This window comes from Phoenix dactylifera, chromosome 1 (genome assembly GCF_009389715.1).
Source record: "Phoenix dactylifera cultivar Barhee BC4 chromosome 1, palm_55x_up_171113_PBpolish2nd_filt_p, whole genome shotgun sequence".
Taxonomy (NCBI): Eukaryota; Viridiplantae; Streptophyta; class Magnoliopsida; order Arecales; family Arecaceae; genus Phoenix; species Phoenix dactylifera.
Window position 1 is genome coordinate 16,306,494 of NC_052392.1, and position 17,129 is coordinate 16,323,622.

Genomic DNA, 17,129 nt, shown 5'->3' on the forward strand with positions numbered 1-17,129 from the left:
CTCACCACGATACATAAGCTGAAACTCTTATTTTATCTCAAATTTTGAAGTTTCATTGCTAATGAATATAAATGAAAGGGGGAGCCATTCAAAAAATCAAATTGGCAAATTTTGAATGATATAGGGGGAGATTTCACTTATATATATGAAAAGCTGAAATTCTGAAATTCAATCCCTTTTATAAACTGATTTTAAAGACAAGTATCAATAGGCTTATACTCTTTATTTTGTAATCATCAAAAGGGGGAGATTGAGGATGATAGTGTTATTTTGATGATTAACAAGCAATTCTCTAGAGTATGCTATAAGTTAAAATTGATACTTCATTTATAAGTTCATTGCTCTCAGTACATTTGCTTAATTGGAAATATATATATGGTCTTGTTCATTTGGATGAAACTAACCTTGAGAATGCAGCAAAGTGTGGATTGAGTCGACCCATAGGTTGATTGGGTCGACCCCGGCACATCGAGGAATCATCTGGCACACTCCTGCAAAAACAGCACAAATGAACAGTGAGTTGGGTCGACCCAAGTAAGCAAGAGTCGACCCAACTCCAAAGAACCTCAAAATGCAAAGGAAGAATGCTCTCTGGATTTACTGAGAGGGTCGACCCAAGAAGAAGTTGAGTCGACCCAAGTAAATCTTGAGTCGACCCAAGGAAAGGTTGAGTCGACCCAAGTGAAGAAAGGCTGAAATTCAAGGCTCTGAATTTTCTGAAGCTGACCTTGGGTCGACCCAAAGAAAGGTTGGGTCGACCCAAGGCAACAGAAGGCTGAATTTCAAGTTTCTGTGTTTTCTGAGAGGGTCGACCCAAGAAATGGTTGAGTCGACCCAAGTGAAGGTTGGGTCGACCCAAGGACAGATTGAGCCGACCCAAACACGGGCTGAACATAACGGCTAGTTATGCAGAAATGCTTTTTGGACTCCCAACGGCTATAAACGGCTAGTTTCTTCAATCCAACGGTCAGAAAGGACTATTTGGAGGTTGGAGAAGTATTTAAGAGGGAGTATTCATCAGAGGAAGCAAGCTTTTGGGGAAAATACATCAAGTGCATTCAAGAGAGAACCCTAGCAAGACAAGCTTCATCAAGAGCTTCATTCAAGAATCAAAGAAGGGATTGAGCAGATTCAAAGAGGCATTAAGAGCTCCTTCCCCCATTGAAGAGTGAAGCTTCCTTGACCAAGAAGAGCAAAGCGACTTCAAAGCGATAATTTCTTTCTAACTCTTCTTGTTGTTCATATTGCTTTATATGCTCATTTAGGAGTTTAAATCTTTTCTTTTCATTTGTTAAATACTTTGTAAAGGTTCGTTGGTGAGCCCGCAAAACCAACAAAGGTTTTTGGTGAACCCGGAAAACCAAAGTGCAAAGGTTCGTTGGTGAGGCCCGCAAAACCAACAAAGGTTTTTGGTGAACCCGGAAAACCAAAGTGCAAAGGTTCGTTGGTGAGCCCGCAAAAACCAACAAAGGTTTTTGGTGAACCCGGAAAACCAAAGTGTAAAGGTTCGTTGGTGAGCCCCGCAAAACCAACAAAGGTTTTTGGTGAACCCGGAAAACCAAAGTGTATAGGTTCGTTGGTGAGCCCGTAAACCAACAAAGGTTTTTGGATTGTGAGCCCGGAAAACAATCCAACTGTAATCCGAGAGATTATAGTGAATTCCCAAGGGGACGCTTGGGGAGTGGACGTAGGTGCTAAGGAGAGCACCGAACCACTATATATTGTTGTGTTTGTATTGTGCTTGTGTTTCCGTTTATTCTTGCATCATCTTCTATCTTTGCACTAGTTTAAATCATTCTAATAGCTTAAGAAAGCATCCACCGCACTTATATTGAGAAAACGTTTAAAGCACCGAAAATTAGAAGAAACCAATTCACCCCCCCCTCTTGGCTTGTCACCTTGGGCAACAGGGACCAACTGAGAAGATACGGGTGCAGGAGTGGGAGCAGGCACCGCACCTCGGAGCTCCCGAAGCAACTCATCCTCACTCTCTGACTATCTCCTGTCGCAGCTCCCGGAGCTGCTCAGGATCAATCCGGACCGCCATAGAGGGTGGTGCCGAGGAGGAAGGTCCGGCGGAGGTGGTAGGAGCAGGAGGAGTGGATGGAAGGTCTGGATGGTCTGGAAGGTCTGGGTAGTCTGAATCGGGCTCAGGACTGGGTGAAGGTCTGGTGGTCTGAGCGGTGAGGGTAGACTTCCTAACCATACCCCTCTCTCTTCCGAAACCCCATCCTGTGCATGGTCCCCGTACACAAGCGATCTGTCCATCGCAATGCACGAGAGGGTTCCCTCTCAGGAATGGGAATCTCGTACTCCCTAAAGAGAAGAGTAAAAATCATGCTGTATGGGAGGGTGAGCCTAGGTCTATCTAGGGGCTCACACATATACCTATATATGAGTTTGGGGAAGTTGACCGGGGTGTCCTGAAGAATGTAAGACATAATAGCTAGGTCCCTCTCATTTACAAAATCAAATCTTCCTGTCTTAGGGAAGACAGACCTGGACAGAATACTCAAAAGGATTCTCACTTCAACAGGAAGTGAGCTAGCAGATACCTCGTCTAGGGGGGACTGAGGTGGATGCCCTAAGACGACCGTAAGGGCCTCAACTCTATCCTCAGGGTGTGCGGGAGCCACCCCTACTAGTGGAAGGTGGAGGATGTAGCCAATAAGATCCTCCGTGACAACACAGGGACACCGGCTACTGTGCCCTCGATACCCCCATCTCCCCGATGGACGGTACCGTAAAACTCTCTAACGAGCCCTGGATATGTGGGGAGGTCCAATGTAAGGAAGAACTCTAAGCCCTGGGCTCTAAGCCTATCACCTATGGTGAACCCTTCCTGGGAGAGGAAGTCGAAATCGACATACCTCCCGGTGGAGACGACCTTCCCGGCCAATGGCCTCGCGGGACCGCCCTAGGCGGGGAACGAGCCGGAGGTGGTTGCCTCGCGGGATCGTGCCGCGCCTTGGAGCGCCGCTCGGGACCGGCCTCGGGACGGGACCTCTTTCTAACCACGGTCTTACGAGGCATCTTGACCTAAACGGGAAGAAACACCTAAAGGACGGAGAAAGGTCGACGGAGGAGACTCGGGACGGACCGGAGACGACCTAGGAACGGACGAAAACCCTAAGAACCGGTGAAAAATCGACCGAACAGAGGTTGGAGACGATCGGGGAAGACCTAGGAGTCGGCTCTAGGGCTTTTTGAACAGTGGCGGCTTGAAAGAAAAGTGTTTGCGAAACGACAAACCTAGGGTTAAAAGTCGGATCCCGACTGCGAGTCGACTCCCCTGAGTCGCGAGTCGACTCGACCTCGAGTCGACTCCAGAATATGCGCGAGTCGACTCTCCTTATGCGCCTGTAGACTTCGAGTCGACTCCCGACAATGTGCGAGTCGACTCCCCTCAGCTGCCATCTTTGCGAGTCGACTCCCGCAATGCGCGAGTCGACTCCCCCTTAGGAGCCGGCTCTGAAACTTACTCGAGTCGTCTCTAACCTTGGCACGCACCTAAAGTCATGCTATAACCGTGCCAAATGAGGGAAAATCACCTAATTGGGATCTGATTTGATGATCATTGGATGTAAACTCTATTTTAAACGCGCATTCTAATCATCAAATTCAATTAATCTAGTGGAAACTCCCACTAGGATGGATCAATCACTCTAATCCCCTCCTAAGCACGCTAAAACCTCTCTTCACTTAGGGGTTTGTTAAAAATATCTGCTAATTGATTATCAGTACAAACAAAGTTGGAGGTGACACATCACATTCAATACATGATCTCTTATGAAGTGATGTCTTATCTCATGTGTTTTAGTTCTTGAATGTTGAATTGGATTTTAGTTAGATTTATGGCACTTGTATTATCACAATTAATGGCGGATTTTATCTTGTTTTATGCCATAATCTTCTATTGTTGTTTAAATCCACAAGATTTGAGCACAACAATCCCGGCTGCCAACTATTCAGCTTCTGCAGTGGATAATGCAACGGAGTTTTTGTTTCTTGCTAAACATGAGATTAGGTTTTCTCCTAGAAACTGACACGACCCGCTGGTACTTTTTCTATCAAGCTTACATCCAGCGAAGTCTGAATCTGTGTACCCTATTAAGTTTAGGCTAGATTCTTTAGAGTACCATAGCCCTATGTTCTTAGTTCCTATTAAGTATTTAAAAATTCTCTTAACTGCAGCTAGGTGTGATTCTTTAGAATTAGCCTGATATCTAGCACACATGCAAACACTAAACATAATATCAGGTCTACTTGCAGTAAGATATAGTAAAGATCCTATCATACCTCTATAAAGTTTTTGATCTACAGATTTACCTGATTCATCTTGATCTAATTTGCATGATGAGCTCATGGGGGTGCTGATTGATTTGTTTCCTTCCATATCAAACTTCTTGAGCATCTTCTTGACATATTTTGCTTGATTGATGAAGATGCCTCCTTCAGATTGTTTGATTTGAAGCCCGAGGAAGTAGTTCAGCTCTCCGATCATGCTCATCTCAAACTCACTCTGCATCAATCAGCAAACTCTTCGCAGAGGCGATTGTTAGTAGCACCGAAAATGATATCATCAACATAAATCTGTACTAATAGCATCTCCTTATTTTGCTTTTTCAGAAATAATGTTGTGTCTACATTTTTCCTAGAGAATTCATGTTCTAATAAGATTTACTAAGTCTCTCATACTATGCTCTAGGTGCTTGTTTTAATCCATAAAGTGCTTTGTTCAGTTTATACACATGATTAGGGTATTGATGATTTTCAAAACCAGGAGGTTGTTCTACATACACTTCCTCATTAATATACCCATTTAAAAATGCACTTTTTACATCCATTTGAAATAGTTTGAAATCCTTAGAGCATGCATATGCTAATAATAGTCTAATAGCCTCAAGTCTAGCTACGGGAGCAAAGGTTTCATCAAAATCTATGCCTTCTTCTTGATTATAACCTTTGCCACTAGTCTAGCCTTATTCCTTATAACAATTCCATTTTCATCTAGGCTTATTTTTATATATCCATTTTTGTACCTATAATTGGATATTTAGAAGGTCTCTCTACTAATCCCACACTTTGTTTCTAGTAAATTGGTTTAGTTCTTCTTGCATTGCATTTATCCAATTTACATCATTTTCGGGCTTCTTCTATATGTTTGGGCTCAAAGTGTGAAACAAAAGTAGATGGTTATTTAGATTTCTAGTGAAGCTCTAGTCCTAACCGGTTGAGATGGATCATCTAGAATGAGTTCTTAGGATGCCCGGTGAGGCATACCTCCAGCTTTTGTTAGCCCAATGATCTACAATAGCTCTTGGCTTTGATTGCTTCTCTTCAATCAACTTTTGATTATCATCTTGTAATCCATCTCATCTATCTTTTCCTCAACTATTTCAACATCATCATCAAAATTAACTTTCTTACTAGAGGAGATGTCACTAGAGTCATCAAATACTACATGTATAGATTCTTCTATGACTAAGGTTCTTTTATTAAATACTCTATAGGCTTTACTAGTTGTAGAATAACCTAAGAATATTCCTTCATCAGATTTAGGGTCAAATTTCCCTAAGATTATCTTTCCCTTATTATGCACAAAACACCTACATCCAAAAATATGAAAATAATTAACCTTTGGTTTTCTGTTTTTCCACAGTTCATAAGGTGTTTTCTTTATAAATGGGTCTCAATAGAACTCTATTTAATATGTGACAAGAGGTATTAATGGCTTCTCCCCAAAAGTACTTAGGGAGGTTACTTTCACATAACATAGTTCTAGCCATTTCCTCTAGTGTTCTATTCTTCCTTTCCACAACTCCATTTTGTTGGTGTGCCTAGGTGCTGAGAAATTATGGTTATCCCCTTTTTACTACAAATTCATCAAATGATTGATTTTCGAATTCGGTCCCATGGTCACTTCTAATGCTATGACTGAAGACTCTCTAGCATTTGTTACTTCTTATGGAACTTCTTAAAAAAGAAATGCTTGATCCTTATGTGCTAGAAACATGACCCATGTGTACTAGAGTAATCATCTACTTAACTAGACCATATTTATTTCCACTAGGCTTGTTGTTCTAGTTGGACCAAATAGGTCCATGTGTAGTAATTCTAGAGGCCTAGAAGTAGAGACACATTTTATGGATTTAAAGTTCCTAGTTGTTTGCCAAATTGACATGCTTCACATATTTTGTTCTTTTCAAATTTTAATTTTGGCAAACCTATCACGGAGTCTCTTTTAACTAGTTTAGTTATTGTGTCCATGCTTGCATGACCTAACTTACCGGTGCCATAACAACTAGCATCATTATCTTTAGTTTCATTACAACTAGACATTGGTTATGTTTTGCAGATCTTCTAGGTCTACAACATATACATTTCCACGTCTAATCCTTTAAAAACTAAACTATTATCATTAGATTTGTTATAATGCATAGTGATGGTTTAAACATAACATCATATCCTATATACATATTGACTAATGCTTAACAAGTTATGCTTAAGACCATCAACATATCTAACATTATCTATAAAGTAGAAGGGGTGATTTGAACTTTACCAATACCAATGATATGACCTTGGTTGTTGTCTCCAAAAGTCACAGCACCTCCCTTCTTAGCTTCAAGGGTGAAAAATTGATCTTTATCACCCGTCATGTGCCTTGAGCAGCACTATCCAAATACCAGCGGTTTTTGTTGACCTTGGCTGCAAGACACTCCTACACAAGCAATATGTCATCTTAGGTACCCAAGTTTTTTGGGTCCTTCATGGTTAGTCAAGTTGGTTCCTTTGGAACCCATACCCTTTTAATTTTTCTTTTTGTTTTACTTTTCCTATAGTCACATGCATTTGCCTTATGTCTATAGTTCCACAACAAAAGCAGGTTATTTTCTTAGTTTTAGTTTCTCCAGCTTTAACAAAGAAGTTACTAAGAGTTTTTGGTTTATTTCTTGGTTTATACCCTAAACCCGCTTTATTAATACTGCTCGTTGATATTTAGTATCATGTTTAATTTTTCAGAACTATATGTAAATTTTTCACTAAGGGTTTGTATTTGTTAAGTTCTTTAGTTAGTGTTTGATTTTCTGCTTTTAATCATTAAGTTCTTTTGTAAGATCCTTATCTAAGGTTTGTTTATATTTTTAAGTTCTGAAAATTCCTTAGTTAGTTTTTCATTATCTTTAGTTAAGGTGTTAGTCTTTTGAGTTAAAAGTTGGTTGTTTGTTTTAAGTTCAATATTTTTTTGGTGATTAAGTCTTATCCTTAACTAATTTATCGTATTTATGTAGGTATGATTGATTAGCTATTTTCAGTTCTTTATTCTTAAGATTTATAGCCTATATTCTACCATTAACTCATTAAATGCATCATAAAGTTCATCAAAGAAAAGTCAAGATGCTATCGGAAGTTACCTCGTTTTCGTTGGCCATGAAGCGAAATTGGCCTTCTCTTCTTGTTCATCATCTGATGATGGAGGATGATGAGTCGGAGTCGGATAGTGTAGTGACAAGAGCTCTTCTTTCTTGTACTTACTCCCCTTCTTCAGTAAGGGGCACTCTGCTCTTATGTGACCGGCTTCTTGCACTCGTACACCCAATCCCCTCGTTTTCCTTTCCTTACCTTTGTCCTTGCGGTAGAATTTGAGGGGCCTCTCCTTTGATGATAGGACTTCTTGTGGTTGATGAATTCTGAACCTTGCGCACAAGAGAGCCTCACCATCATCTTCCTCATGTTCTTCTTCTTCACTGCTGCTACTGCAGGACAAGTCTTGTTAGATGAAGTAGATTTAAGTGCTATTACCTTTTTCTTATGGGAGGACTCTTCTTCGCTGTGTTGCTTCATGGTTAGCTCGTGAGTCATTAGGGATCCAAGGAGCTCTTCGAGTGGAAGCTTGTTCAAGTCTTTAGCTTCTTGGATTGCCGTCACCTTGGCTTCCCATGACCTTGTAGACAGCGAAGTATTTTCCTGACAAGATCACTGTTAGTATAGTCTTGCCAAGGCTTTTTAGGCCATTGACAATGTCAGTAAACCTAGTGAACATGCTAGTGATTGTCTCATTAGAATCCATTTTAAATAGTTCATACTTATGAACCAATATATTAATTTTGGATTCTTTAACTTGATTCGTGCCCTCATGGGTCACTTCAAGTCTATCCCAGATCTCTTTTGCAGAGTTGCAAGTAGAGACCCTATTGAATTCATTTCTATCTAAAGGCACAATAAAACACATTCATAGCTTTAGAGTTTAATTGTGCCTTCCTCATGTCATGTTCATACCCAATCCTTTTCTAATTTGGGTACCTTAACACCCTCTACAATATGTGGATGGGATGTATGGGCCATTCACTAACAATGGTCCACATCTCAATAGTCTTGGGCTTGGAACGAATATTCTCATCCCTAGCCTTCCAGTATGAGTAGTCGGATCCATTGAAGAAAGGGGGTCTTTGGGTGGACTGACCCTCAATGTGAGAAGATCCAAATGGGGTTGTCATTTTGATCTTTTAACTCTTGAGTGGAAGAGTTTTTGGCTCTGATACCACTTGTTGCCCAGATAGACAACCAAGAGGGGGGGTGAATTGGGTTTTTAAATAATTTAGATAATTCAAATGATGTGGTTGATTAAATTAAAAACTATTGCAAAGTTATTTAATTAATGCTAAGTGCTGTGAGTGATGTGAGGGGAAGAAGAAGAAAGACAATCCAATGCAAACACAGAGTTTTATAGTGTTTCGGAGCTACCCCTTGCTCCTACGTCCACTCCCCAGTTCTCTTGGGAATTCACTATAACCCCCTTTGGATTATAGCCGGTTGTTTTGCAAGCGTCACAACCAAACTTGTTGTTTTAACGAGCTCACAACGAACTCGGTCGGTTTTCCCAGGCTCACCGACTAAAACCAACCCCGATTGTTTTCCCGGGCTCCACAATCAAACCCTTACACACGTGGTTTTTAACTTGGCTCACCAACCAACCTTAGTCCCCTTGATTCAATCCCTCCGATTGAACCAAGTAATACAAGTTATAGAAAGAAAGGAAATACCAGCTTCTCAAAAAGCAGATGTAAAACAATATAATCAAAAAAGGAGTTTAGAAGCCCTCAAGACGCTTTTAAGCTGAAGTAGAGGAATGGCTTCTTGAACTCCGGTCTCCTCTCAAATGTGTAGTCGACTTGAATGCTGGAGGAGAAGGCTTTAATTGCTGGGAAGATGTAGGTGGAGCTGTAATGCAGATCTTCCCTTTTTCGTTGAAGAGCACGTTGCAGAGCTTGGGAATCCTTGATTAGTTTGGAGTGGAATGACTGTTCTCTGCCATTGCTGACAAGTCTTCTGTGCTATTTAAGCCAACCCCCACGGAACTAGCCGTTACAACTGGCTTTTTCTGCCCGTTCTGCACACTCTGCGCAGCCTGACAATATGACCGTTGGTGGGTTGGAGTCGACTCGCGCGATCAGGAGTCGACTCGGCAACTATTCCAAATTTGAATTAAAGTTGCCGTCACGACTGGGAGTCGACTCGTCTTGATCCGGAGTCGACTCGCCAACTTCTGGAGCTGACGCTGGCAATTTTGGAGTCGGCTCATCCACTGAAGTCCGTGGATCCAATTTTGAATTTTGTCCACTCGAGTCGACTCGACTGTCCTTGGAGTCGACTCGAATCTCAGAGCCGAACTCCCGATTCTCTGTCTTTTGGCTCATCCAGTCTTGGAGTCGACTCGAACTTCCTTGGAGTCGTACTCGGCTCTCAGTTTCCGAAAGTTGGTCTTCTGCCTTTTGACGTGAAGCTTGTCTTGGAGTCGACTCGAGCTGTCTGGGAGTCGACTCGAATCTCAGACTCGAAAACTGCTCTCTGACTTTTCTTTGTGTACCTCTTGGAGTCGACTCTTACTACCCCTGGAGTCGACTCGTTGAACATTGGAGTCGACTCGCGCACTTCAGGAGTCGACTCGTTGACAGGTTCTGAGATGAGGCTTTCTGTTCTTCTTTCTGTTCTCAGTCGGAGTCGACTCGTATAGTCTGGAGTCGACTCGAGCTCGTGCCAGTGAACTTGATACGCTTGGAGTCGACTCGTGATACTCGGGAGTCGACTCGAGTCTCAGACTTTGGTTCAGCAGACTTCTTAACTTATCCAAAATACTATGAACCAAATCTAGAGACACTTGGACAGGATTTTCACTGAAACACTCAATTGAATTCATTAGTAATCACAAGATATACTCAAATGCTTTGAGCTCATCAAAATCAAATGGGGTTTTAATCAATCACTCCACAAGGTCTTACTTGAAAAGAAAACTTTTGGTTTGACTGGTCCGTTTCAGACCTTAATGATAAAATTGGAGCTCAATTGCTAAGGGTGTTGCCTCCTAAAGAGTGTGGCATCACGGTCGTAAACCTCAAAAATCATTCGATTAAAAAAATTGATTATCTCAATCAAACGTCGTATGACCAAATTATAGCATTCGAAAGTTTGGCCTGATGAATTTTGCTCATAGTCTCGTAGTGGCTAAAATAGTACATATTAATTTGAAAAGCTTTCTGATTCAATTTGAGGTGATAAATTTTTTTAACTTATTTTGTTATCCAACCTGGTTACGACTCCCACAGCAGGGTTGAAATGGGAGGACCACGCCACCCAATTTCAAAGGACAAGAAGTAGTGGTATCCAAAACTTAGGTACCATCCATGCCTCAACCCCCACTAAAATATTAGAAAGGAAAATAATAAGAATAAAAATAAATCATAAAATGGTTACTATCACACGTAAGCCTTCACTGCAGCATATAAATTTACATCTGCCACTCAGTCACCTCCTCGCTCGGTTCCGCGACGGCGGCGGTGTCCTTCCCAACTCATCCTTCGTCTTCTTCGCCGGAGGTGGAGGAGGGGGGGCCCGCCGCCCTCTTGGGCGGCCTCCCCACGCTCCCTCTTCACCGGGGCGCTATTCTCCACCGCACGCTTCGACGCCGCAGCACCAGGAGACTGACGGGAATGACGGTCCTTCCTGCCATCCCCACGCCCTCTCTTCTTCTGCTGCTCGGCCCCCTTCCCGCCGCCGCCGCCGGAGGAAGCGCTGCTCCTCAGCGTACTCCGTAGGGTCCCGCTTGACGTCGGCGAGCTCCGCTTCATCCGAATCAGGAACTCCGCCGCTCCCTTTTTCTTCGAGGCAGACACAGTTTCGTCACCTCCGTTCTTCTTCTCTGATTTCGCCGTCGCTTCCATCGAGTTCTCGACAGCGGTGGATTTCATGGTCGGAGATGAGATAGAATTGGGACTCTTTGATACTCCGTTGCCCTTGCTTCCGGCGTTCCCAGGGGTTTTGTTGCTCCTCAAACCTCTTAGCCTGGACACCGAAGATCTCTCATTCGTCCTCTTCTTGGCCGGGGTTTCGTCCTCCACCTCCCACTCCTTCCGATCAATTCGTTGCTTCTCCTTCTCCTCCTTCCCTCCTTCCACCCCCCCGCCGCCGCAGCCTTGCCAGAGAGGGAGCTCCGTTTCCGGCAAGCAGTTAAGGGGACCAAGGAGGTCTGCTTCTCCAGCGCCTTGCTCGCACGATCCGGATCCGATTTAAGCTTAGAAACAGCCGGTGGCGAAAAAGGTTGCGCTGGTGGGATGGGTTCCTCCGCGTTCGGTCGTCGGGCCGGCTTCCGGATGGTTCCGGCCATCTCCTTCGTGACGAGCCCGCGAAGATGGACGGCTGCGATTGACTCGGGAGAGCTCTTCGGGTAGAAAACGATGGCGTTGTAACAGAGGAGAAGCAGATCCCGGAAGAACTCCGCGCTCCTGTACGCCTCCCTCCTCCCTCTCCCTTCGAGCTTCCCCCGCACCATCTCCAGATCCACGTGTCGCCGTATCATGCTCCGGTATCTGACGCTCTTCTGAAATAAATTGATAACTTATTACAACGACATAGATGGTATTTGCTGACCAAATAGAAATAGAATCATGGAGATGGTCTTAGATTTATCCAAAAATAATCTAATTTTTTATCAAATTTGATATGCTATATTTTAATAATTAAAAATTTTTAGATATTTATAGGTAATCTATTTGATATTTCATTAAAAATTCCAAATCATGGACCATATAATTAAAAAACTACCTGTAATATATCTTATAAAAATATATTTATTAATCATGTCAAATATATTATAATTAAATATGAAATATATTTCATAAAAAACATCTATTTATCCTATAAATTGTTAATTCGATAAAAAATTGTTAATTATTATTATAAAATTAATATTTTTATTTATACTTATAATATATTATTTCTAACTAAAATATTTATTTTCACTAGGAAAACCAGAATAATATGTAAATAATTTGATTATAAATATAAAGTACAATAATATATTTTTACTATAATTTAAAATTATAATCGAATAATATGACAATAATATAATTAATAATATATTATAAATATAATATATATAATATCAATATAATCTAACATAATATATGATATTGATATAACATATTAATAATATATGTATATACTAATTCTTTTTTAGTGGATAAGAGATATTTTTGTCTTTAAGATCACAATTTTGGGATGATCTTGAACATCCAACCTCAAGAATGAATATTTCGTTACTGGATTGGATGGTGATTTGAAGTTTATAATGATCTTATAATTTCAACTTACATTATTTTTTATCTTGAAATGATCAACCAATATCAAACTCCCTAAATAGAGAATATTACTCCTGAAAATCTATCACTCGCAGGATGTGTTTAGCGAGAGGCAGGCACAAACGGGTTCATGTCTTTAAACAGCGATTTGCCTATAAAACCGATATTGGGTATTGAAATATTTGGGGGAATTACGTTATGAGAGTCGGGGGAAATGTTTATACACGTCAGCAGACGGAGTTAGGCAATCGGCTTCCGGTTTTCTATATTTTAATATGTGTTTGTGGGTGTAAGTTATTTTTAGCTGTACCACATCATTACTTTTCGCGCAACGGCGATATGTAACCACCCAGGAGAGACGGATGGGCCCGGGCTAGCGTAAACTCCTATTGGCTGATAGGTTAATGGCTACACCTTCACACAACACGCACCGTCCGCGTAAGAAATAAGAATATACGCGGAGTGTAATGTCAAATATTCCGTCAAGATTCGTGCAATCTTATATATAATAGGGGGTACCCGGCGGTCATCCGTTGCTTAAAGAAAATACGGAATACTCAATAAAATATCGCGATATGTTAGAATTATTTACGATATCTTAAATTCCTCGGGAAAGCTGAAACATTTCCTACAGAGGGGATTCTAAAAAGGCTTTTCGGTCTTTCTACCGTAGTCCCGCGCGAACTACGTGAAATATGATGGGGTTTCGTTATTTTCCCCCGTTTCCAGAGGGATATGCGATTAATCGCGAAACGAAACGCGAGGAATTAGAGTTACCTGGCTCTGCAGCCGGCGCTCGAAAACGGATCCGAACTTATGCGCCCGGATGAACTCGACGAAGGTGATCAACGGCTGGGATACAGCGGGAACCCGCTTGGCGCCAGGGGATACGGCGTCGGTCTCCGGCTCGTCTCCGCCGCTGCTACAGCCGGAGAACACCTTCCTCCGGCCACTGCGCCGCCGCTGCCGACTCGACAGGCTCGCGGAGCTCTGCACGTCGCTGGACTCCTTCGCCCCTTCCCTTTCCGCCTCCGCCTCGCCGCCCTTCGACTCGGCCAGGGATGCGCCGGAATCGGCCAGAGCCGGCGGTCGCGCCGTGTTGGCCATGGCCGCGGCCTTCGCTATCGTGTCGGAGCTCCCGTTGTAGGACGCCTCTCCGGCGGACTTCACGTCCCCGCTGGTGGCCCGATCGGTTCTCCTGTCTTCGGTCCCGGGCGCCGCTTCCGTCTCCCCTGCTCGGGGTTTCTCTTCCTCATCTTTCGGATCGGTGGAGTTGGACTCTTTGCACGAGCGGCCGGAGCGGCGGGAATCTCCATCGGAGATCCGGTCTCCCGGGATGTTCCTGCGCGTAGATCCTGGTGATTCGCCGTTCTTTCTTTCCTCCTCGTCGCGATCCGGCCCGTTCTTGTCGTCTTCGTCTTCTTCTCCCAAGAAACTCCGCTCGCGCTCTTCCTGTAGCGTTTTTACCTTTAATTGTAAGGACCTACACAATATTAAATAAATAAAAAAGTTATTATTTCCAAAACATCTAATCGTCGGAAGACCAAAACCGTCAGATCTTCATCTACCGCTACTAAAATATGACTAAAAAATAAAAAAAAATGAAACAAACGAGACATAGATTTCTTTACAAAATCGAAACGTCGTAGCGCTGGACCTCGCGACGGAGCTCGGCGACGCGGAGCTTCCGCAGCTCCTCGAGCCAGGGGATCTCCACCCCCGGCCCGCCACCCCCGCCGCCGATCTCCCCGTCGGCGGCGGAGAAGCGGCGCTCGAGATCTCGGTACCGTTCCCTACAACACTCCGGCGTGAGGAGGAGGTGATAAGCGGAGGGGCTCCGGCTCCGGACCTCCATGGCCACCGAGTCCCAGCTCCGTGTCCCGTGCCGGCTCACGGCGCACCCGAGGAGGAGCTCCTCCAGCGTTCCCCAGATCTCCGACGTCGCCTCCGGATCGCCCGATCTCACCATGGTTCATCTCATCCCACACCCCAAACCCTAGGGTTTTCCACCCGGTCTCCTCCGTTCCTCGCTTTGGGGTCCGTTTCTCGTTACCCCTGAAGGGCTGCGGAGGTTTGTATACGAATAAGGGGGTCGAGAATGGGCACGCGAGCGAAAGACATTTCTACTGCCCTTCGGGCAAAGGAATAGGGGTTTCACCCAAATTACCAAATAGCCCATGCTCTGTCGCAGTTTTACACGGCCTACCTTATCTTTTTTGAACGATAAGTAAAGCTGTTATCTTTTGAAATGACGGTATTGCCCCTTTGTGAGTTAATTGTCGCTTTGTTTCGGTAGGTAAAGATGAGCATATCCATGAGCGGAGGCGAAAACCTAATGTACCCGCTTTAGGATTTGGGCGGCCTTGTCGTCGGATTACTTGGCTTTTGTTTTGGACCGTTGATATGTTGGATTTATATTTGGAGATCGGATAGGCTTGATGGTCTGAGCGAAGAGCCTCCAGCGCGGCAATTGCGTGTTTTTTTTTTCTTTTCTTTTCCCGGCGTTTGGTTGGAAGCGGACCAAGTGGTGCATGGGATTTAACCCGAAAGGAAGTCGCGATCGCGAATGGTGTACTTCATATACATGGATAGGCAAGTTGATATAAAGAGGAAGGAGGGTTGAATCTCCTGGTTTTATATATATAAACATTTAAATGTTATATGATTATCGAAAAATATATCACTAGTACAATGAAATCTTGGAATTGTTTCTCCTTTTTTCCTGAACAAAAAAAATTGCAGTATTACAAAATTATATAAAACTGGAACCATGCAATTAAATGCATTGACCTTAAGAGGTGGATTCAAAATATATTTTTTAACAGCATCACTAAAAAGGGATTGCATAAATACAACGACGGAGAACAATTTGTTATTTCAGTGCCAGCAAAAAATTTTCTACATGGTTAGTTATGATGGAAAAAATCAGCATATGTACTAGCATTATTATGGCAAAATTACTTATACTATGACACTTGTTTGATACTTCTAGACTGTGCTATGTGTCATTTTGAAACGATTATATCGTGCGAAAATACGAGTACAAGATGCTAATTTGTCGGGTTGTATTCAAATATTGATGCATATCTATTGTAAATGCAAAAGAGTGATGAAGTAAGATGCAACCCGATGCAGGATGGAGGTAGGAAAGGAGAGACAGAGGGGAAGAGAAGAAAAAGAAGATCCAGCCCAACCAACATAAAATAAAATAATATAAATCAATCCAGTCACAACAAAAGTAGCTGGACCGTCCTCCTGCGACGATCGTGATCCCGCAAAACAATCTGTCCGGTACTAGCATCTACACCATAATCTTTTGTCGTTATAACAAAATCCAAAACAAGTCAAAATAGGTGGTTAAGTCAAAAATTAACCATTTGCCCTATGTTTCTTGATGGGTCAAAACTAAGGAAGCTTGGGTGTTTCTTGTGTAATAACACAACTGGCAAATGTAGCCGGTATTGATTGGACTGTGTCCTATCTTTTGCTCAAAAATAACTCACAATGCAGACCTTTTGATGTGCACCTTATGAAGAATTGCATCTTATGGTATATTGCACCTAATTGCAATATTTATTCAGCAAATCAAGTTGACATCCGGTATTAACAATGTTTGAAAAAATATGAAATGGATCGAAATTTGATGCATGAATACTTGGTGAGTGAGGATTCATTAAAACCAATTTTAAATAATCGAGAAAAAAAGACAAGATAGGTATACTTATGTTTGTAGCAAAATGGAATATAAATTGTGAATGATACTTATGTTTGCACTTCTTTGTATACATATACATATAACGTGCGCTCGCGCACACACAACACATAGATGCATGAACATGGGCACGTGCAAATACATTAACTATCCAAGCATTACATGCTAGTAAACAAAGGATGCACCATGTTGCAGAAATATAATGCAACTTTTTTTGTTGAAGTTCATGCCAATAAAAACTTAGATATCCCGAGATGAAAAAGGATATTAGATTTACAAGCATATAGTGGATTAAATATGAAATCTTGTTCCGAAAAATAGACACGCGAATTGTGTGATTTTAGAGTTAGTGATATATATTAACAAAAAGTAGTAACATGGTTTGGTCATGTAGAACAGATGTGCATTACTACATTAAATTACTTTATCAACATGAAGTGATTTTGTCATTATAAGCCAATCAATGAACCTCGAATTTGTGAGTTCTTTGTCGATAAAAAATTTGGACTAAATTGCATCGACAAATTCTCAGTGGAATCGATGTTGGCTTAAATTGGTGCAGCACTATCTCATGGTCAAGGTTAAGAGGCTCATATGAGTAAATTAATAGTTCATGTGTCAGTTTGTTTTGTTTTTTTTTTTTCGGCTAAAACGGAGGTATCATACATAATGTGTACGGATACATCTTAGAAAATCAAAAAGTAAAACATTATGGAGGGCATTAGGTAACTCCGCCTCGCCTGCCCATAGATGGCCCCTAGATTGGTCGGCAACAAAGG

General features: G+C 42.3%; 1 protein-coding gene across 2 annotated transcripts; it reads right to left on the reverse strand.

Annotated features, from left to right (window-relative positions):
• Positions 1-10,686: 10,686 nt before the first annotated feature.
• Positions 10,687-14,744, reverse strand: LOC103718426. Of its 2 annotated transcripts, none has more exons than XM_039127988.1 (3): positions 14,270-14,744; positions 13,416-14,121; positions 10,687-11,875 (listed from the first exon to the last, which is right to left on the reverse strand). In XM_039127988.1, the coding sequence occupies exons 1-3, from the start codon at positions 14,605-14,607 to the stop codon at positions 11,339-11,341; spliced, it is 1,581 nt and encodes a 526-aa protein (XP_038983916.1). In that variant the 5' UTR covers positions 14,608-14,744; the 3' UTR covers positions 10,687-11,338. The 2 variants fall into 2 exon arrangements, with proteins under 2 accessions (XP_038983916.1, XP_008805472.2); XM_008807250.4 differs by having other exon boundaries at positions 10,702-11,878; positions 14,270-14,733.
• Between the last annotated feature and the right edge of the window lie 2,385 nt (positions 14,745-17,129).

Bases quoted from the DNA above. Each gene is read 5' to 3' on its own strand.
- LOC103718426 (XM_008807250.4), bottom strand. From the start codon at position 14,607: ATGGTGAGATCGGGCGATCCGGAGGCGACGTCGGAGATCTGGGGAACG. The intron at 14,122-14,269 runs GTAAAGAAATCT...AATATTGTGTAG, and splicing joins CGCTACGACGTTTCGATTTT to GTCCTTACAATTAAAGGTAA. The intron at 11,879-13,415 runs GTAACTCTAATT...AATTTATTTCAG, and splicing joins AGCGCCGGCTGCAGAGCCAG to AAGAGCGTCAGATACCGGAG.